Below are 23488 nucleotides of genomic sequence, written 5' to 3'. Positions count from 1 at the left end.
TTATCACCTTTGTAGTGCACACACACATAAACACAAGCACATCTGTCTGGAAGCAGTCAGATAGATAATGCCATATGCTTTTCGCTGTCATGTAAAATTCACACCTACATTAAAATATTTTATTTTTAATCTGCTCATGCTAAACTATTAGTCACATGTGCAATGTCAAGAAGTCCCCATTTTGTGATTATTAACATAATTCATCATGTTTCAGCTATATATTTCGGCTAGGGGTGTGACGGTTATTATATAACCGTGAGACCGACGGTTATAGTTGAACACCGTCATTAGAACTCTATAACCACCAAAACCATGTTATTAAAATATCTTGCAGATAAGGTTATACTAATATCAGTGTTGGGGAGTAATGGAATACATGTACCGGCGTTACGTATTCACAATGCAAATTATGAGTAACAGTAGTCTCCACAGAACATAAAATATTCATTTTATTTTATGTTTTGTGTTCGCATTTATGAGAAAAATATGTGATATGTGACCGGTCTGAAAGCGCCACTAAAAGACATGACATTTAATCACATCTCACAGAGTAAAACGTTCACAGAGACATCAAACAGAAAGCACAAAACCTTTCTTTAAAGTGAATTTCGTTTTGTATTAATTGTATCTTCATTTTAATCAATGTTTCATAAACCAATTGCCTGGATTTAATAAATAAGAAATATAGCAGACGATAGATAATCACGAAACGGAGGCACCGGCGCGTGAACTGGAGCTCGTCTCATAAATGAACCGAAACTCAGCATATAAGGTAGCCTACTTGCCTCACAGACATGTCTACTTTTAAACAGAACAATTTAAACCGAAAGAAAACAGACTACAGACTGCTCTCTGCTTATGTAATCCATATGAAATGTGTATTTCTCTCTGGCGCGTTGACTACTGCGAAGATCACGAGTCAGCATCGTCAACTTCATCTTTGTAGCCGACACTGACAAAGAAAGGCCTGTTTTTTTTTGTTAAGGATTTGTTTACTGTGTGTGATTCATTTAATGGAAAGCCCCTTTACTGCTAGTTGTCTTGCTGTTAATTTAAAATAAACGTAGAGCAAGTAGCTAATCAGTGTCTGCTCGTTTATTCAAACTAAGTTGTCCTATAACAGACGAACGTCGCAACGACCCGGTGTGCATAAGACTGAAATGACACCTTCATAATCATGACATGACATATGTCATGAATATGAAGGAGGGTTCATGCATGTTTATGACAACAGTCATTAAGTGTCATTCGCTCAAATTATGACATTTGTAATGCAAATATGACATTGTTTTAGATGTCTTGGTTATGACACCTTGACATAAACCAATACATCATAACCTGTCAGTGTCTTTGTCATGACAACTTGACATAAACCAATACATCATAACCTGCAGTGTCTTTGTCATGACAACTTGACATTACTAAGACAACACAACCTGTCATAAATATGTCATAAACATGACATAGCCGATTAATTATCAAACTTAACAAACCACTTTGCTTTAGGGGTTAACATTACATTAAACTGTCAGGTGGTTGGTTTTGACATTGGCTGTCATGAGGCCATTATAACATTTTAATGACAAATTCAATTTGTACCACTGTAGTTGAGGTCAAGAAAAATATTCATGACACAGTTATAATGGCTGGCCTCATGACAGCCAATGTCAAAACCAACCACATGACAGTTTACTGTAATGTTAACCCATAAAGCTAAGTGGTTTCTTAAGTTTGATAATTAATCTGCTATGTCATGTTAATGACATATTTATGACAATTTATGTTGTCTTGTTAATGTCAAGTTGTCATTACCAAGACACTGACAGGTTATGATGTATTGGTTTATTATATCAAGTTGTCATAACAAAAACATCTCAAACAATTTCATATTTGCATTCAAAATTTCATAATTGAGCAAATGACACTTAATGACAGTTGTCATAAACATGCATAAAACCTCCTTCATATTCATGACATGTGTCGTCATGTCATGATTATGAAGGTGTCATGTCAGTCTTATGCACACCTCTTCAAGTAAAGTGTTACCATACATGCATATATATATATTCCTCTTCACCTGCTTCCTGTACCAAGTCCAAACCCTCTCTTAGAGTAGAATATGCATCTGCAAAAGATTGCCTGCGATTTTCCCCTCTCAAGTGCAAGTGCATTAGGGCACAGATGAAGAGTTGTGAAAAACAGCACGTCAATTACAGTCATTTTGAGGGCAGAGGAAGACAAAAGCACAAAGACGACACATTTATGTGTATGTGTGCGGGGCCTGTGGGTTGTACTTCGATACAGAGGTTGTGCAATTGATTTTGATTAAGAGCTCTTGATGATTATTACCTTTTCCTACCAGGGTGTGCATGATACGTGCATTTGATGAAGAAAATGGCTGTGCCCACACTCCCATTTGCGTGGCTCACGACTCAGTCTGTTTAAGCATTGCTTCTGTCCAGAAACATGGTGTGTTTTTGATTCTGCTTTGTTTGGCTTCTCTTAGCAGAAATATGGAGGCCCTCATGAGTAGGGGGTGCCAACTAAGTAAAGAAAAAACATCATCATGTACAAGGCATTTTGTAATTGTGTTTTTTTTTTTTTTTTTCGCAGGTAAGGGTTTAATAAAAAGAAAAAAAAAACGAATGAAAACCATTACTTTTCTTAGGTTTTTGGTAGGGCTGGGCGATAAATCGATTTTATCGATTAACTCGAATGTGTAGTTTACGCGAGTTTACGCCGATTTTTTTGAATGAAAATCGGTTTTCTCTTTAACAACCGCCGACGCGCCAATCTGGGCTCCCGTAGTTCCGACCGGGCTCAGCGCTTGCCATGATAGAGATATACAAACAACATGGCAAATGAACAAGACCGCGGCAGCAGAAGCACACCCGCCGAAAACATTTACAAACTGAATCTGCAGGGCAGCCAACTCTCACGAGTTCACTGTGAGAGACGCAATTGTCACTTTTTACACGCTCTCACGCACACATCCATTTTCTAACGCAGAGAAACATCGCGCAGAAAAGATCAAGAGGACACTGACACCGACAGACTAGACAGAGCAGGTTACTATTGATATGAAACAGATTCTCAGCTCTCAGATTCGGTCAATTTTAATACGAAATTCAAACAATAAACACAGACAGTTTTGGCGCTTGTAAATGTGACGTGAAAGATCGCTGACAGATCTCAGTTCAAGCGGCACATGAACCGATCATCTGTTACTCTTTACTAAGTAGCCTACTAACTTACCCAAATGTAGCTAATAAAATCGATCGATCAGTGTTTTTCAACCGCGGAAAGATGTCCATAAAACAGCTGGAGAACAACATATGTCACGTAACGTTACATTTAGCCTACCTCAGGATGCCTTTTAATGACCCATAGCACGCATGTTAGTTGGACTTAAAATAATTGCTATAGAGAGGAGTATTTTGCTAAATATGATAACTATATTACACATTTATTATATTTTACCTATATCATTAAAATATTATAACGTTGTTTGTTATTATAAAAAACGCATTGTTTAATTTGAGTTAGTTTTAACCTTTAATAATAATAGCTGACAGGGCTCTCTGTATACAGCATTAGGTGATTTATTTTTGGAGAACAATTAACATAAAACATTAACGTATCTACTGTACCTAATATTTATCCAAAGGAATTGATATTGAATCAATATCAGAATCAAAATCACAAAATTTGAAATTTGTGTTAAGCAATAATAAAAACAGTAGCATACCAGTCTTTTTGTACCATGTAAACATTGTGTTTATAGTTAATAAACTTGATACAATTATGTTTAGTTAGACCAAAAGCGCAGACCAAATAATTTGACAATCACAATAAACTTATTGTGATGCAAGTTTTTTTTTTTTTACACATCCCCCCAATCCACCCATTTTATGTTATGTTACATTTACACTATTTACAAAGACTGGGCCTGCCCTCTTGTCTTTTTGGCTTGTTGTTTCTGATTACACTTTAATCCAGATAATATCCCAGAAGGGAATATCAAAACAAAATAAAGTTAAAACTTGTTTTGAACAATTGCTTTGTCATCTGCAGATTGATTTTAAGTAGGGAGAGAAAAAAAATCGATTTAAATCGTAAATCGGATTTTTTGTGAAAAAATCGGGGATTTTTTTTTTTAGGCCATATCGCCCAGCCCTAGTTTTTGGGTGTTTCTTAATCCTACTTAACCACTTTATCAGTACACATTATCGGTAATAATAATTTAAACTGATGTGTGCGTATGTTTTTTTTTGTTGTTTTTTTTTTTGTTTTGTAGTGCTCATCCAAGCAGATTTCAGAGTCTGAACTATTAGTTTTATTATCATTAATTTAGAAAAATCACACACATCAACTTTAAACGCTGTGTTTACTAACCCTAATCTTCTTTCTCCTACAGCTACACAAGTCAGCCCCTCAGAGCTTCAAGATGTGTTCCAGGAAACCTCCTCTAACATCTTTCAGATCAATGCTAACGGTGAGTTTTAAAAGCCTCCAAATATTCTGACCTTGATTTTAAGCCATAAAAGGATGGCTTGAAGTGAAAGTAACAAAATGAAATGCACATGGAAGTTTCTGGCTCTTCTTTTCAGTGGTAACACTAGAGAAAAATCTTCAATCGTTGGGAACATCCAGAGATACAGCAGAGCTACGGCAGAGTTTGTAAGTCAAAACACACACACACACACACAGTTGCGCTTACACCATGGCGGGTTGCTATTTACATGGTGGAATTTGCAAGCGGAAAGACTGAATGCTTCTCTAGCGAGGAAACGGATCTTCTCGTGCGCGAGATTAAAGCTCACAAGCAGACCATTTACGGGGACAAGCCGGATTCCACCCGCCGTCACATTGTGCCAGGTGTTTGATAGGGCCCACACACACATGTTGTGTTTTCATGTTTTATGGGGACTTTCCATAGACATAAGGATTTTTATACTGTACAAACTGTATATTCTATCCCCTTACACATAACCCTACCCCTAAACATACTCATCACAGAAGACTTTTACATTTTCAAAAAACATAGTATGGTTTTCTTCATGGGGACCAAAAAATGCCCCCACAAAACCAAGGATTTCGGATATTGCCATCTGATATATATATATACTCCCAAGACCTTTTATAGCAGCAGAGAAAAGCAGATTTGTGCTCCATTATGATGTCATGATATTCTCTCACAGGTCTTCAGTGGTTTTAATAGCTTCCCTTTTGCTGACTCTCTATAGAGCACTTTGAAACATCTGAGCGCTCACTCTCACTGTTTCATCACCTTCCGCCCAGCATGTATTGTTTACTCGTCTGACTGTTGTAGTCAGGATGCCACAATTACTAAATTATTTTCCGATGACAAAGTAGTTGGTCTGGAATTGCTGTTGTTTGAAATGCATTACACAATCTGTGTCCAGTGGCGGCTCATCAATTATATCGGCCATTTTTTTGTTAATGAAAGCATTGCAAAACTAATACTGTTTTGGGTGTGTGTGGTTGTTCCTCCCCCCCCCCCCCCCCCCCCCCCCCCCCCACTTGAAGAATCACCATCCCTAAGGCGCAACATGACATCTATTGTTAGCTATAAAGCCTTTGGGCAGATTGGCTGCCTAAAACCAAATGAGATAAGCAGCGATGTCTTTCTACTGCTACACCCTCTGCTGTTCTTGTGGAGTGACTGCACATTATACAATAAAGAATTATGAGCTAAAATTACATCACAAAGGCATAACAGTGTAACATTTCCCTTGTGTACTGCTGCAGTCTTGTCTGGAATTGAACGAAGTGTAGGTTTATTGCAGACAGCCAGTCTCAAGCACACCTGAGTCATTAGCCAATGTGAAAAGTGTAGTGTGCAAGATATGTTTTTTTTATGTTTCTTTATTAGCGTCTGCATGTAAATTCAACACAGTTGCACCTGCTTCTCTCGCTTTTTCTTTGCATCACTTTTTCAGTCTTTCTTAGAACTCTTCATTAGGGATGGGCATTCCCATTCAATTGCAGTTCCTTAATGATTATTTTAGTAATTTAAGAATAATTGAACCAAACTATATATTTGGTGAGATTGAGATATTTTAAATCCAAAATGAATGACCTTTTAGTAGGACAAAACTCTGTTATTGTGTATATCTTTGACTAAATGTTGGTGTATGAACATCCAAAAGATAAAAAAGATAAGACAAAAATAAAGGTAGTTTGTATTAGCCATGCCCCTAGTCTCAGCCTCAGACATCAAGCCCACAGACCATTGGCTAAACGTCTGATACGTACGGCACACAAAATTGGAAACTCTTCAGGAGTTTTGAAGTAGTCATCTGATTGGTTGAATTCTACAGGATTTTCAGGAGACGTGCGTGTTGTGTTATTTAACGGTCCGCCTGGAAATAAAGATGCCGTGACGCCAAACCCCCTTATGGAAGAAGCAAGCTGTTGTGTTTACAACATTGACACTGAGCGCTTATCAAGATCAACTAAACGCTGGATTTTTTAAAAGTATGTGAAGTATGTAAAGTTCACAGCATAGACTCTTTAGAATATGACCAAGAGTTTTACACACTCTGTTATTGTAGGGGCATCAACGTTACATTTTCATTCCCCTAAACATGACATGGGACAAAATGAAATGTGATTGGTTGCTTTACATGTCAGTGAAACTGCCTCTGGGCGGTCCTTGGCCAATGAAAGCTGCTATGGAGTCCAGACCTTCTGCCGTCAGTCTGAAGGTCTGGCCATGCGAGACTTCATATCCTATATTCCAAGTTTTCTGAAGCCATTTGATACAAAGTGATCATTACTCACTGTAAATCTTGGCTTCCGTTCTAGCTGTTATTTGGCAGGTTCATGAGGGATCATGAGTGATGGTTTTTTTTTTTTTTTTTTTTTACTTCGATCTTTCCAATTAATCCAGTTCATAATACATGGAAAAAAGTCACCTGTCAAATTTTGTAAAGTCATTTTTTATGTTCAACAGAAATCTGGGTTAGATGAGAAAATTATTTTGAGAATTTGATAACACTTTATTTATTTATTTATTTATTTTTCAAAGACAAATGCTATTGTTTGTACAGAGATTGTATTTTTTTTTTTACATTTTCAATCCCTCCCCAAACAAACCAAAACAATGGCCTTAGATTATGTTAATTAAACAGTAATAGTACAAAATATGATGAAAATAATAATAATATTACAATAAATACAATAATAAAAATATGCAACAGTTAAACAATGGCAATGTTTATATGAGAGAGAGAGAGAGAGAGAGAGAGAGAGAGAGAGAGAGAGAGAGAGAGAAACAGTTGAACACCACAATCAAAGGTGTAACAATGATACATCAATAAACACAAGCCCTACATATTTACACATGTACTGTAAATACCTGGAAAAACACCTGGAGCACAACAGATAACACAATAACACGTCTCTGATTTAATCAGTGATTGATTCTAACTGATATTTCAAGAGTTTCAGACTGATTTGTGTCTTTTTGAGTGATTCATTAAAAAATGGAAGCACATGAATATCGACATATTAAATACCCTAATCGTTGTAGCCCATGTTTTTTTTCCTTCTTTTCTTCCCTTTGCTGTTTCTTAGTTGACCTTGAATGTGCTTCCCTTCATGCCAGGCTTACTGCTCCAAACAGGGCACTTGACAGCAACCCCTTCTCCCGCTCTCTCTCTATTGCTCGCTCTCTGACTCTACCCGTTTTCCTACTCTTTCTGCCCTTTGCTGCACCCCAGCCATGATTTTATTACAGCCAGTTTCCACGGAAACCTTGCCGTTTCAGGGTCATACCTCCCAGATGGCGATATGTCGCCCAAAGGCCCTGGCAGACTGCCCCCCACCCCCTCCTGCCCAAAACTTCCTCACACACACACACAGACACACGCACAAACATTTGCACGCTCTACAATGTCACAGGCAAGCCAAGATACAGTCTTCCAGTGCACTAAAAATGCACTGACTCAGAGTGGACTTCAGAGACTGGCAATATAAGAGACAGATGAGGCACACGGCTACTGTTTTGTGTGTATTTTATTGCATGACTGAATCTATAAAAAATGTTTTTATTAACCTGTAGAAATGGAACAATATCTTAGAATCTCTTGAGTAAGACAGCATGTAATCTACTGTTAAAAAAATTGGGCTCAGTAAGAATAATACTTAATAAGTTATACTTATTTAGCAAGGATGCATTACATTGATTTACCTCTTTGAGGTAAATGATTGAGGTAAATGGTAAAAGATTTCTATTTCAGGTAAATGTTGTTGAATGCTTTTGAACTTTCTATTCATCAAAGCATCCTGATGGAATCCTGATTCCCACAATATTGAGCAGCACAACTGTTTCCAACATGACTGAAAATAATACATGTTTCTTGAGCAGCAAATCAGCTTAGAATGATTTCTAAAGGATCATGTGACACTGAAGACTGGGGTAATGATGCTGAAAATTTAGGTTTGCCATCACAGGATTAAATTGCATTAAAAGAAAACAATTGTTTTAAATTGTAAAAAAAAAATATTTCACAATTGATTGATTAAATGCGGCCTTGGTGAGCATGAGACTTGCTGATAAAAAGTAAATCATTGTAAAGCATTTTGGAATAAAAAGAGAATAATTGATTATTAAAACAATTGCTAGTTGCAGCCCTACTCTGAAGTGTTAGCTTGACAACTTACAACTCTTAAGTGTTTGCACACGTTCGGTGCATCTCATTCCAGTGAAAAATCACTTGGCTAATTAAATTTGACCCATCTTTGTAATCGTAGAAACACACACACACAGCAAAACTAAGTGAATTAATCGTTCACACCCTTTGTTTGTCATTGTGCTCGTTAGAGCGTTACACATTCCGCTCTGCTGCATACGGGGCTTCTGAGAGACGCTCTTAGTCTTTGGAGTGGAGGACACACTGCACTGTCCGTCCTCTTCTATGCTGAGGATTCTGTAGACAGAAGGTGAGCCTTATGCTGAGAAGCATGTGAGGACCAAAACTACATTCAAGTAGATGGTGGTGAAAACTCCCTTAAACCACCTTGAATGTTGACCCAAATATAAAACGTGTGGCATTATTTACTCTCTATGACTTTCTTTCTTTTGTAGTCCAAAAAAAGAGATGTTACGTGTATGGAATGCCAGACCTGACATATTAATAAATAAATAAATACATAAATAAATAGATGAATACTAATCTCACGATACGATACGATACGATACACGATATTCAGCTCACGATACGATATATATCACGATATTCAGCCAACGATACGATTCGATATAATTCGATACACTTACATCATTTTCTGAAAGATTTAAAGGGGACAGAGTGATTTTGGTGACATCTTGTGAGTGTTCAATTGGATTGAATTAATTGAACTGAAAACTAAAAACATCAATTACACAATATATGTCTGACTGGACAGAGTATCTACAGCTTTCAAATGCTGGACAAAATGAATCAAAGATGTGTTGAGAAAATTAGTTCCATTTATTGAAACAGTGCAAACTAGCTTACAAGCCTTTGAAAAGTAAATAAAGTGCAGTATTGCTATTAACAATGCAGAGTTAAAAAGTGCAAATAAAGTTTTGAGAAAAAAGGTTTTATAAAAAGATAAACCTCAAATATTTCAGCCTTTAAATAATTTTTTATAAAAGAATGAGTCAAAAAAGATAAATTACTGACATTTACAATGCGCATTAGCTTATCTTTTATTATTAATCCTAAAATTCGGTCCAATTTTCCCGTGGCGTCTGTCGTTGCTAAGCAACCATGCACTGCGCTCTCCACAACGACAACTAAGTTTTAGTAGCTAATAGATTTCCACCACCGAAAAACGCTTGCTGTAGCTCTGATAAGTTACAAGATTTATTTACGGAGAAGAGAAAAACACCCGTAGTGTTTGGGTGCACCCCCATCCTTCATGTTGACTGAGCTTTCAATGTTGTTACTGAAAGAGTGAAGCTGATGGTTGGTTCTTGTCACATGAACTGCGGTGCGCTTGCGGCATTTTGAAAAGTTTAAGGCGTTTTCATCTCGCTGCGCCTGGGAAAAATGAGCGCGTCGCTTCAATTATGAGCGCGCTTGCCGCGCGCCTACATTTGAAATAACGAACTTGAGTGCGCAAAAGACACAATATGTGAACGGCCACTTGACGGGCTAAGTTAAACACGGGGGATTTGAATGGGACTTATGTATCGATACTCGCGCCTTAAAAATCGATACTTTCTTGGGGGAAAAAATATCGATTTATATCGCAGAATCGATAAAATTGCTCAGCCTTAATAAATGCATAAATAAATATATGAAGAAATGTAAAAAAAACGTTTATTTATGTATGTATGTATTTACGTCTACATTTATTTATTTCCACATGTATTTATTTCTACATTTATTTATTTATACATTTATTAACATAAATAAATGTGAAAATAAATGATAGTGGAAATAAATAAATGCATACATAAATAAATAAATTAAAAAATAAATAAATGTGGAAAAAAATACAATTATAGATAAATAAGGAAATAAAAGTATAAATACTCTTCTTTTCTTTCTTTTTTTTTTACATTTCTTCGTATATATATTTATTTATGTATTTATTTATTTATTTATTTATTAATATGTCAGGTCTGGCATTCCACATACCACACTTTATAAAATTCTGGGTTGTTTCAACCCATGTTTGGATCAAATACAATCCCAACCGTTGTGTTTAAAATCTTAAATTATTTTAACCAACGGTTGGGTTTGTCCATATTTGACCCAAAAATGGATTGAGACAACCCAGCAATTTTTAGGGAGCATGTTTTATTAATTTAAATGCAAACTTGAACAAGATTTCACAAGAGCTACAGCAGATGAGAGACTTTTCAGTGAGTAATGACTTAAGTTCCTGTGTTTTTTTTTCTCACACAAAGCTATCGTATGACTTCAGAAAAATTGTGTGTGTGAATTTTTGGGTGCCTTTTGTAGTTTCTGGAGCTTGACAGCCGATAGTCACAATTCACATACTTTCATTGTATGGAAACGAGCAAAAACTTCTTCTTTTGTTTTCAAAGGAAGGAAGAAAGTAGAGTTATAGGTTTTGAAAAAACATGAGGGTAAGAAAAAGATGACCAAAGTTTTCATTTTCTTGGTGAACTATTCTTTTTTAAGAATACAGTACCACCACCACCACCACCACCACACCCTCTCACTCTTTTTAAAGAACACAACATGAATAATTCAGGGTAATTTTTCCCCTTGTCCCATGACAGCTACCATAGTTTAGCACACGTTGCAAATCAGATATTATATATTCTGTATCCAACACAACATTTTGGTGAATCGGTGGCTAATTATAAATTTGTTTCATTTGTTCATTTTCGGATGATCTGCTTACGCACCGGAGATGGGTATAGGGGCACCTTCATACTTACTTTTTTCCTTATAATAGTACAAATTCATATGAAAATGCCTCCTTGTAACATAGTTGCGTTTTCCCTTGAAAACATAGGTTTGTATATCATATCTGTGATTACCTTTCTTGTATACAGGCAATATTGTAATACTTTTGTAGAAAAATATACCCAGTATCAGATACAACACTTATAAATATGATTCAGTAATGCAATTTTGGCAGAAGACCAAGCTTGTGGATTATTAATCGTCTGATCTCCTAACCAAATGCAAAGTTAACTATGCATTATCAGAGCAATCAGAAAATGAACCGATGATTAAAAGCGACTTCTCCATCACCTAAAGCTTTCAAAGCAAAACAAGTGCAATTTACTTGCAAACTCATCTAGTTAATTTCAGTTCTATTAAAACCCCCACTTAATCAATGTAGTGTGAAATATATTATTCATAAAACCAACATGCCAAATATGCTTAATGAAAAATGCGCCATAAAGACCATTAGCTAAATTAAGCCGCTTCTGAAACCTGTTGTGAATGTTCCGTTCCCGCACACAAATAACTAATCAAGAGTTTCACTAGCCCTTTTTGCGAGTATAATTTTTTGAGCCATTGTGAGATATGTAGTCTTTTTGATTATGTTCGGCATCATTGCACAAACTTTGCCTTACCTGAAAATGTCAGAATGGTGTCCGTCAACATGACTGATCCAGTATGCGTCATTACCCCAGGTCGGGATCGGTGCTTAATGGCACGTTACGATGGTATAATTGTTTTCTGCTCATTAGCCTTACATCTTCTCTGCTCAGTGGGCAAGTCAACCTGTGGACACTCAGTTCTTTCACAAAGAGTGCAAGATGAGTACACCGGTATATTTATCAATGCTTCTGAAGTGGAGACCTTTAGTTTTAAGCTGTTGGGGTGACAACATATAACTAGTTATGTTTATTTTTGTTTGCCATGCACTTAACTGGTGAAACCAAAATCTTTTAATGAGAATGGAGAGAAAGAAGCCACAATACAAACACATTTAGACAAACATTGCACTGACTTGTTAATACTAATTCCACACCTGCTAATAGCAGGTGAATTGAGAACATTTACCAGCCTATAATGATCTATAATGATCTATACTGATCTATACTGATTGTAATTTTAATGGTAAAAGACTAAAAATGCTATGATAAACCTGTTAATCAATTAAATCAATTCCCTTACTATATATGGTGAGAAACTAGAAACAATTAATGTAATTTTACATCAAAATACTGTTAAACGCACAGTTTTTAAATTATCTTATAATTTACAGTGAAAAACCATAAAATGACATTACCAGAATTCCATGTGTGACACTTCATATCTGATGGTTTTCATATAAATGTTAGTTGTTTTGTTGTTTTTTTCAGTTATGTGCATTAGTGTTGTATGCTAAATCTGGATTATTTATGTTGTGTTAACAGCATAAACTCAAATTTATCAACGCTATCTCACAACCAATTCGTACGAGTGAGTACGTGCTGGCTAATTTGTCTAAACCCCAGTGATGGGTAGATTTAGGGGTGGGGTCAAGGTTAGGTCATTCGTACGAATTCATACGAATTGGGCAACTCGTAAAATATGTACGATTTAGCAAAAATCGTACGAATTTGTATGAATTAGCCAACTTGTAAAATTCGTACGAATTGCCGTGAGATTGTGTTGAATATATATATACACTCACCTAAAGGATTATTAGGAACACCTGTTCAATTTCTCATTAATGCAATTATCTAATCAACCAATCACATGGCAGTTGCTTCAATGCATTTAGGGGTGTGGTCCTGGTCAAGACAATCTCCTGAACTCCAAACTGAATGTCAGAATGGGAAAGAAAGGTGATTTAAGCAATTTTGAGCGTGGCATGGTTGTTGGTGCCAGACGGGCCGGTGTGAGTTTTTCATAATCTGCTCAGTTACTGGGATTTTCACGCACAACCATTTCTAGGGTTTACAAAGAATGGTGTGAAAAAGGAAAAACATCCAGTATGCGACAGTCCTGTGGGCGAAAATGCCTTGTTGATGCTAGAGGTCAGAGGAGAATGGGCCGACTGATTCAAGCTGATAGAAGAGCAACTTTGACTGAAATAACCACTCGTTACAACCGAGGTATGCAGCAAAGCATTTGTGAAGCCACAACACGCACAACCTTTAGGCGGATGGGCTACAACAGCAGAAGACCCCACCGGGTACCACTCATCTCCACTACAAATAGGAAAAAGAGGCTACAATTTGCAAGAGCTCACCAAAATTGGACAGTTGAAGACTGGAAAAATGTTGCCTGGTCTTATGAGTCTCGATTTCTGTTGAGACATTCAGATGGTAGAGTCAGAATTTGGCGTAAACAGAATGAGAACATGGATCTATCATGCCTTGTTACCACTGTGCAGGCTGGTGGTGGTGGTGTAATGGTGTGGGGGATGTTTTCTTGGCACACTTTAGGCCCCTTAGTGCCAATTGGGCATCGTTTAAATGCCACGGCCTACCTGAGCATTGTTTCTGACCATGTCCATCCCTTTATACGGGGCGGCAGTGGCTCATGTGGGTCAGTGGCTCATGTGGGCTCATGTGGGTTGTCTACAAACCGGAAGGTTGGGGGTTCAATCCTCGGTTCCACCTGACCAAGTGTCGAGGTGTCCATGAGCAAGACACCTAACCCCAGCTGCTCCCGACGAGCTGGATGGCGCCTTGCATGGCTGCCGTCGCCCGTCGGTGTATGAATGAGTGAGTGAATGGGTGAATGTGAGGCAAATTGTAAAGCGCTTTGGTGGCCATTGGGTCTGTGAAAGCGCTATATAAATGCAGTCCATTTACCATTTACCATTTTATGGCCACCATGTACCCATCCTCTGATGGCTACTTCCAGCAGGATAATGCACCATGTCACAAAGCTCGAATCATTTCAAATTGGTTTCTTGAACATGACAATGAGTTCACTGTACTAAAATGGCCCCCACAGTCACCAGATCTCAACCCAATAGAGCATCTTTGGGATGTGGTGGAACGGGAGCTTCGTGCCCTGGATGTGCATCCCACCAACTGCAAGATGCTATCCTATCAATATGGGCCAACATTTCTAAAGAATGCTTTCAGCACCTTGTTGAATCAATGCCACGTAGAATTAAGGCAGTTTTGAAGGCGAAAGGGGGTCAAACACAGTATTAGTATGGTGTTCCTAATAATCCTTTAGGTGAGTGTATATATTTGGTGAGTTTATGCATGTGGTGAAACAATCTTAATAGACTGAATAGACATTTTTATTTTATATATATATATATATATATATATACACATACTGTAAGTACAGTGCTTTGTATTTGTGTGTATGATACAGTGCACCTTCTATATATTTATAATTACTTTAGCTTGTGGAAATGCATGTGATAAACCTTTGATTCATTATGTGGCTTTCTCTTTACCATCTGTGTTTTGTGAAGGTAAAACAAAAGGTTTTACTTGGGTGTATTTACGGTGGCCGAAGGAGCTCAACGTGCACCGTATGTATTCACATTATATTAGTTGAATGTACAGGTCATTTTAGTTTTACCATATGTTTTACTGTAAAGTTCTGGCGACCTCAGCTGCCTTTTTTTTTTGGTGTAAATTCTGACAATTTATTTACTTTTCCATTGTGCATGTAATTAAGGCCATCAGAATAGTGTGCTGATTTATTGTGTCTAAATTTTTGCATTTAGTGTTTGCCTAGTGTTTTTACCCAGACTTTTTAATGCACAGAGGTGGCATAAATATATACTTTCACATTAATCACAATCATGGGAAATAATGCATCACACACTTGAAAGCAGATTGTTGATTCTCATGCACAGCTGACAGAAAAAAAAAATGCACACTGGTTTTCATGACAACAGCAAAGTTGAAGTACGATGCAGTGCAAGAAGAAGGGTAGACCTTAGAGTACACTTGCTTATATACAGTACAGTACTGGCTGACAACTCTCTATTCCCAAAAGGAAGGATGGAAAATATAGGATATTCACAGGTCTTTTGTGTGTAGTTATAATGTATCTGTTAGAGACTATAGGTGCTATGTTTCTATCCCTAGACTTCTTAAACTCACAGAAAGAGAGCTGGATTTATAGAAGGCAAAAAATAGAACAGTGTTTATTAGATTATGAATGCTTTCATGGTGCAGTATGATTCATATAAAGCATAGCATAATTAAGGACATGGTTCACTTAAACTCAGGCTATATGACCCGAACCGACCTTTTTACTAACAGAGTAGTCATCATAAATGTGCTCTCATAATTTTTCACTGCAGCGTTAACAGTGCCTAGTATAACAAAGTGCAGTAATGTGCATGAGCAATAATGATGTTCTCTTTTAAACATAATGAATATTATATGCACAATATATATATATATATAGTTTAGTTTGTGCATATTTATAATTTTTTATTATTATTTATTGGTTGTCTCACTCAATACGAGCAAACAACATTGTGCCTCCTCTCCACCCCAATTTTTGGTCAGATAAATTCTATTAATTATGAGAAGCTTTTATAGAAACAAGACTATACGAGTAGGCCATAAATACTGTATGGCTGCGAAACAAGCTAAGCAGTACAAGGGAGGAAGTGATGTGAGAAATGCAATGAAACACCTTACAAAAGAAAAACTTTGTGTTCCTTACACAGCTGTCTAAAACGAAATAAAAACTAACAAAAGTAAATACCCATTAGACTTCACACAGCACGAACTCAGTACATCACACATCTGAGGGAGAGAAGCTTTTGAGTCACTTTCACAAGTCTCTCTGTGATATATTCTGATTTGACCTCCAGGTATCCAGTCAGGATTTGAAATTAGATTTGTATCTGGCAAGGTAGAGTGGAACTACGCAGTTTTATACTTTGTGTTTATCAGGTTGTGTGAGGTATCCCAGAACTGAGGAAACCAGGGCTAGATGTCACTTTTTACTCCAGGGAATATTTCTCAGGGTAGGATTTTTAAATGTTTTTTTTTTTTTCTTACATACCTTAGACACTATTTAGGAAAAAGATACAGTTCATACAGTTTTTTAAACTCAAGAGTTTATGTGACAAATTCTGGGCTATTGTAGGCTTTTCAGCTGAATTCAAAAAGTGACAAAATATGGAACAAAAAAAATGTTAAAATACAGTAATTCATTGTTCTCTTACGAGAGGTTTTTTCGTATTGCGTAAGCTAGCTTACGCTGTGGGAAAGATTCATCTTTGCTGAGAGTTTGAAGCCAAAAAATTATTTCATAATTTGTATCCATTGACAACGCAGTTCCTCTGCGGCAGACCTAGAGCAGGCTAGCTAGCAGCTCATTGGTTCGCTCAGAGAGAACTGCTTAAGCCTATGGGAGAGCGGGGCTGAACCCGCTGCCAATGAGAAGCGCCCGCGCGCTCATTGCATCATGGCCCGCCAGAATGGGCGTGGCTATGGTGTATATAACAGTCTCTCCCAGGCTTATATGTTGATTCATTTCATCTTCAGCAAGCTACACGCTTCTGCTGTCCTGAGAAAAGCCGTCGCCGTCGAGAAGGCATCACTCTAGCGAGCTCCCGGACCCTGAAGAAGCCGGCCGTCTTCGCCACCTTCAGCCGCCCTGCAAGCTAGCGCCATCCGACGACTGTATCCTTCTTTTCTCTATATCTAAAAGAGCCGAGCGTCTTTTTAAAGATGTCTCGTTTTTCCTGCGGCTCTTGCCGCGCTCCTCTCGAGGACGGAGACCGCCATGTCATCTGCGCTCTCTGCCTGGGACTCGAGCACGCAGAACTCGCCCTCGCGGATGGAGGATGCGACTTCTGTGAGAGCCTGCCGTTGTCGTCCCTGCGGGCACGACTTCTGGCGGCAAAATCCGCTCCCGCGCCGCCTCCCTCTTCGCCGCGTAAAAAGAAACGCCGCTCCCAGAGGCCGCCGGAGCCCCCTGCAGAACCATGCGGGCCGCCGCCGCCGCTTCCCGCTTCCCGCTCTCCCTCCCCGCCCCAGCCGGACATACAGTTGCCGCCGAGTGGCCGCTCTGTCGCTTCCGATGACGCCGCGGAGGAGAAGGATTCCTGTTCACTGCTCGCGTCAGACAGTGAGGAATGGTCATCTCTCGGATCCACGAGAGAGTCGGCGGGGATCCGCGCCGGGATAGAGGAGGAACTAATGCGCCTCCTCTCACAGGCCGTCGAACGCCTCGGTCTCGAGTGGTCTCCTCCACCCGAGCAGGCCCCGAACCGGATGGACGGCAGCTTTTTTCATCGGCGCTCGACCCCCGCGTGCAACCGGGCCGCCCCATTCCTGCCTGAACTTCACACAGAGCTGACGAAGTCCTGGAATGCCCCGCTCTCGGCTAGAAACCGCTCCGATATATCCGCCTCGCTGCGCTCGGTGGACGGAGCCGCCGAAAAAGGTTACTCAGCCATGCCGCCCGTTGAGGACTTGGTCGCCGCACACCTCTGCCCGCCCTCTGCTAGATGGCGCTCTTCCCCCACGCTTCCTTCGAAAGCTTGCAGAGCGACCTCGAGCTTTCATGCTCGCGCCTACGCCGCCGCCGGTCAGGCCGCCGCAGCGCTGCATTCTATGTCTGTCCTCCAAGTGTAACAGAGCGATATTCTCCGTGAGTGGGCCGAGAGCGGTAGAAACCCCTCCCCCGCTGTCACGGATCTGAGAAGTGCTACGGACCTCGCCCTTCGCGCCACTAAAGCCGCCGCACAAGCTCTGGGGAGATGCATGGCCAGCCTTTGTGTATCCGAGAGACACTTATGGCTCACGCTCGCCGACATGGGAGATTCTGAGCGCGCCGCGTTTCTTAACGCGCCCCTCTCCCCGACGGGCCTTTTTGGATCTGCTGTCACGGGAATCGTCGATCGCTTTTCCGAGGTCCAGAAAGCCACTCAGGCCATGAATTTGTTTCTGCCCCGCTGCGCTAGCTCTTCCGCAGGCCGCTCTCGCGAGCCTCCTGCCAGAGCTCCACCACAGCGTCCCCCTCCGCAGACTCAAACAGCCCAGCGCAGACAGGGCGGCCGCCTTCGCTCTCGCTCTGACAGCCGCCGCAGACCGCCGCCCCCACGGGGCCCGCGACCCAAGATCACGCTGAAGCCTGATCATCAGAAGTCTGCCTAGCAAAGTTAAGAAAACGATGGTGCTCTCCCGCTGCGGCCGGACCGCCGTCAAAGCTTCGCCCTCTGCCAGTCCCCGTTGTTTCGCCGACTGCTGTAGTGTTGACCGCCACAAACAAGCCGGTGTCCCAGCCCGCTTGCGAGCGACAAAAAGCCGTTTTCACGGCTACCCAGAAAAATCTCAAAAAGAGAAAATATGCCAGTTGTGTAGAAAATGTGCCCACAATCATGTGTTCACCCATACACACAAGCATAACATATCCCGTGTCTCTCTCAGAGCCCCATCACATGAAACGGGCACAGCCCGCTCTAATATCAGAGAACATAAACACGCCCACGAGCTCATGCGCGTGTCCCCTCTCTGCTCGCTCTGTTTCACGGCCCATAGACTCCTCTCTGAGTGCAAATCCCGTTGCCACACACATTCAAAGCGCGCCCACACACTGTGTCCAGCCCGCTATGTGCAGCAATCAGGGCGATATAGCCATTCGGCCACTAGCCGCATGCTCCAAAGCGTGGGAAGCCATTCCAGGCATTTCCCCGTGGGTGCTAAGCATTATAAAGAACGGCTATCTGCTACAGTTTCGCCGCCGCCCGCCTCGTGCGCGCGCTCGGCTCGAATCTACTGTCAGCCCGCTGGCCGCCGGCACGCTCCGCTCAGAAATTGCGACGCTGTTGCAAAAGGGCGCCATAGAGAGAGTCCCACCATCTATGACCGAGTCGGGGTTTTACGGCCGTTATTTTCTGGTTCCCAAGAAAGACGGCGGCCTCAGACCGATTTTAGATCTCAGGTTTTTGAACAAAGTGCTCATGAAGAGACCGTTCAAGATGCTCACTACCAGGAAACTCCTCGCGCAGGTGCGCCAGGGGGGCTGGTTCATCTCTCTAGACCTGAAAGACGCCTATTTTCAGATCCAGATAAATCCCCGTCACAGGCCATTCTTACGTTTCGCCTTCGAGGGTCATGTTTATCAATACGCCGTTCTCCCGTTCGGCTTATCCCTGGCGCCCCGTACATTCACGAAGTGCATGGATATGGCGCTCGCCCCCCTGCGGAGCCAGGGGCTGCGCATATTGAATTATCTGGACGACTGGCTGATTTTGGCCCAATCACAGACGGAGCTTCTGTCGCACCGCGCAGTTCTCCTCAACCATCTGAAAACGCTGGGCCTCTCTGTCAACTGGACAAAGAGCTCCCTTCAACCCAGTCAATCGATTTCCTTTCTAGGAATAGATTTGAACTCGGTCACGATGACGGCTCGCCTGTCTACACAGCGCGCGCGCAGTGTTCAGCGACTGGCCGCCTCGTTTCAGATGGGCACCCGCACACCTCTGAAAACTTTTCAGAGGATGCTGGGTTACATGGCCTCAGCCTCCGCTGTGCTTCAGCTGGGCCTTCTGCACATGCGCCCGCTTCAGCTTTGGTTAAACAGCCGTGTACCCCACCGCGCGTGGAACACGGGCCGCCAGCTGATCAGAGTTACGCAGACATATCTCACGGCGCTGCAGCCATGGACAGTAGCAGAATGGTTTCGGCAGGGCGTCACGATGGGGACCTTTTCCCGCCGAAAAGTCATCTCGACAGATGCATCCAACACGGGTTGGGGTGCAGTCTGCGAGGGCTCACCGGCCTTCGGCCATTGGTCGACACAGGAAAGCCCCTTACACATAAACTGTCTGGAAATGCTTGCGGTCGAGAACGCGCTCTCGCGCTTCCTCCCGCTCATTCGGGGACACCACGTCCTGATCCGTTCGGACAACATGGCTGTGGTCTCCTATCTCAACCGTCAGGGCGGTGTCAGATCCAGGAATCTCTTCCTACTGACACACCGCATTTTAGTTTGGTCTCAGAGCCGCCTGCTCTCGCTCAGAGCGACGCACGTGCCGGGCCATCTGAACGACGGTCCAGACATACTGTCCAGGAACCTCATCTCCTCAGGAGAATGGTCCCTGAACACACAAACGGTCCAAATACTGTGGCGGCTATTCGGCAGAGCAGAAGTGGACCTCTTCGCGTCAGAAGAGAACGCTCACTGCCCAATATTTTTTTCAAGGAGCGAGGACGCGCTAGCCCAGGAATGGCCTCGCCGCCCGCTCTATGCATTCCCTCCGATCGCTCTGCTACCACAGGTAATTCAGAGGATCAGGGACACACGCCACTCGGTGCTCCTCATAGCCCCGCGTTGGGAGAGTCAGAACTGGGTTCCGGAGCTCACTCAGCTGTCACAGACAGCCCCGTGGCCCATCCCAGTCAGAGCAGATCTCCTCTCTCAAGCTCGCGGCACGATCTGGCACCCCATCCACGGCGCTGGGCGCTACATGCATGGGTGATCAACGACTATTCGTCGATTTGCCAGAGGGAGTAAGAAACACTATCATACAGGCTAGAGCACCTTCCACGAGAAGGCTCTATGCGTCTAAATGGTCTGTGTTCTCAAGATGGTGCACCGACAAACATCTGGACCCACGGTCATGCGAGGTGCCGTCTTTGCTTGTTTTCCTTCAAGAGATGCTGGACAAGGGCAGGTCCCCCTCCACTCTCAAGGTTTACGTGGCAGCCGTCGCGGCGTTCTCTGAACCCCGACGCGCTCAGTCCCTGGGCAAAGACGAGTTAGTCATCCGCTTCCTCAGGGGAGCTAAGAGGATGAACCCTCCGCGCCCCCCTTCGGTTCCTATCTGGGATCTTTCTATAGTTCTCGAAGCTATGAAAGCACCCCCGTTCGAACCGCTCGAGTCTGTGGACCTAAAATACCTCTCGCTCAAAACCGTTTTTCTGACGGCTCTGTCCTCAGTAAAACGCGTGGGGGATCTTCACGCGCTCTCATCCAGCGCCGCGTGTCTTGAGTTTGGACCGAATGATTCTGTTGTCATTCTCAAACCTAGGCATGGCTATGTCCCGAAGGCGATTGGTACCCCGTTCAGGGCTCAGATTATTTCCCTATCGGCTCTGCCTTCATCCGATAGTGAGCGCGACGCCAATCTCCTCTGCCCGGTGCGGGCTCTGAGATTGTACACTACGTGCGCTGCCGCGTTCAGACGCGCTGAGCAGCTTTTCGTGTCGTTTGGGGGGCGCACCAAAGGTCTGGCCGCCTCTAAACAGACACTGTCTAGATGGATCGTAGACGCTATCGCCTCTGCTTACGCATCTAAATGCCTGCCATGCCCTCTGGGCATCAGGGCGCACTCCACTAGAGGCATGGCCTCATCGTGGGCATGGTCCTGTGGAATTTCCATCCATGACATTTGTGTGGCCGCGGGATGGGCCTCCCCGTCCACTTTTGTCAGATTTTACAACTTGGAAGTTCCCGCCTTGCAGGCAAAATTACTAGCTGTCTAACGACCAGCTCCCTAAGAAGCTGCATTACTGGGAGTCCCTCACACAACCGGTTCGCCCCTTGTGCTCTCCTTAGATGCTTATGTATACACTTCATGTGCCCGCTCTGCCGGCCTCATATTACATTCACTCCACGTTAAAAATCCCCCGGTATCACCCTGGGATTCATGAGTGGATTCATAGCGCGCACGGCGTTGACCAGGTGTTCCCGCAGCGTAAGCTAGCTTACACAATACGAGAGAACTTCTCGTAAGAGAACGAATCGGTTACCTAACGTAACCTCGGTTCTCTCTAGAAGAGGGAACGAGTATTGCGTTCCCGGCCGTGCTTGCGCTACTAGCGTTTCGCTTCACGCTGAAATAAATCAACATATAAGCCTGGGAGAGACTGTTATATACACCATAGCCACGCCCATTCTGGCGGGCCATGATGCAATGAGCGCGCGGGCGCTTCTCATTGGCAGCGGGTTCAGCCCCGCTCTCCCATAGGCTTAAGCAGTTCTCTCTGAGCGAACCAATGAGCTGCTAGCTAGCCTGCTCTAGGTCTGCCGCAGGGGAACTGCGTTGTCAATGGATAAAAATTATGAAATAATTTTTTGGCTTCAAACTCTCAGCAAAGATGAATCTTTCCCGCAGCGTAAGCTAGCTTACGCAATACTCGTTCCCTCTTCTAGAGAGAACCGAGGTTACGTTAGGTAACCGATTCGTTTTGTTTTTTGTAACCGACTGTATAAATGTAGAACATTGGTTACAATTTATTTCAATAGTCCACTTTAGACATATTTAGAGTAATTTGCAACCGCATGCCAACTAACTCTCATTAATTTGCAACTGCATGTAAAGTAAAGGCCTGTTCACAACAAGGACGATAACTATAAATATAACGATAAAGATTCTAAAAATAGTTCTGAAAATCATTCTCCATATTAAACAGGGATGTGATTCTTCCGGATTAATCCGGTATTCCGGTTATTTCAGCCTAAAATCATGACCCACGTGAATCATGTAGATCAGTAATACAAATAAAATTGGGGGTGGTGGGGGGTGTTTGGAAGTTTTGGGAAAGTCATTGTAATTTGTTTCAAAATATCTATATAATAGAATATGTTTAAGTGATAATATTAGTTAAACAAACTACAATACTTAACGTTCATTCGATCCATCCAACTACGGCATTTCCATCAGATTTCGTTTTGCAGCGTTGAGCATTTTAACCAATCGCACAGGTTTCTGTTCACAGTCATCGCTGAAACGAAAAGTTTTATTCAGTGCGCTGACTGAATTCTTCTGACTTCCATCATAAACAACAAAGTGCAGATTCGATGTAAGAGATTCATGTCGCACGTTTCTGTGATTTTTAATGGGAGTTTTGTGCGTGCTTAAACCTGCGCTAGACCCAAGTTATGGACAGGCTCACGATCTTTCCTGGCACTGCGTATCTAGGCCTATAGCACGAGTGCTTTTATTAGGCTTGCTCTTTATACGCAAAAGTAATGCGTGCATCTGGTAGGCAAAAAAAAAAGTGCGTATCATATGAACCTACGGCGCTAAATTGCTCATTGGATGCACGTAAAAGGTCATTTATACGTAAAAGGTCATCTATGCGTATAAAGAGCAC

At 41.9% G+C, this 23488-nt stretch overlaps 1 protein-coding gene across 2 annotated transcripts in view; it reads left to right on the top strand.

Annotated features, from left to right (window-relative positions):
- tsnare1 (T-SNARE Domain Containing 1) overlaps positions 1 to 23488 on the top strand; it is a 273037-nt gene that overhangs the window by 42855 nt on the left and 206694 nt on the right. For both annotated transcript variants that reach the window (XM_056270897.1, XM_056270896.1), the window contains exons 2-3: positions 4418 to 4495; positions 4611 to 4680. In XM_056270897.1, coding sequence (XP_056126872.1) covers positions 4418 to 4495; positions 4611 to 4680 — 148 coding nt within the window. The remainder of the gene's footprint in view (positions 1 to 4417; positions 4496 to 4610; positions 4681 to 23488) is intronic.

This window comes from Rhinichthys klamathensis, unplaced genomic scaffold (assembly GCF_029890125.1).
Source record: "Rhinichthys klamathensis goyatoka isolate OS25496 unplaced genomic scaffold, OSU_Roscu_1.1 h1tg000309l_1, whole genome shotgun sequence".
Taxonomy (NCBI): domain Eukaryota; kingdom Metazoa; phylum Chordata; class Actinopteri; order Cypriniformes; family Leuciscidae; genus Rhinichthys; species Rhinichthys klamathensis.
This window is presented reverse-complemented; position numbering and strand designations above follow the sequence as displayed.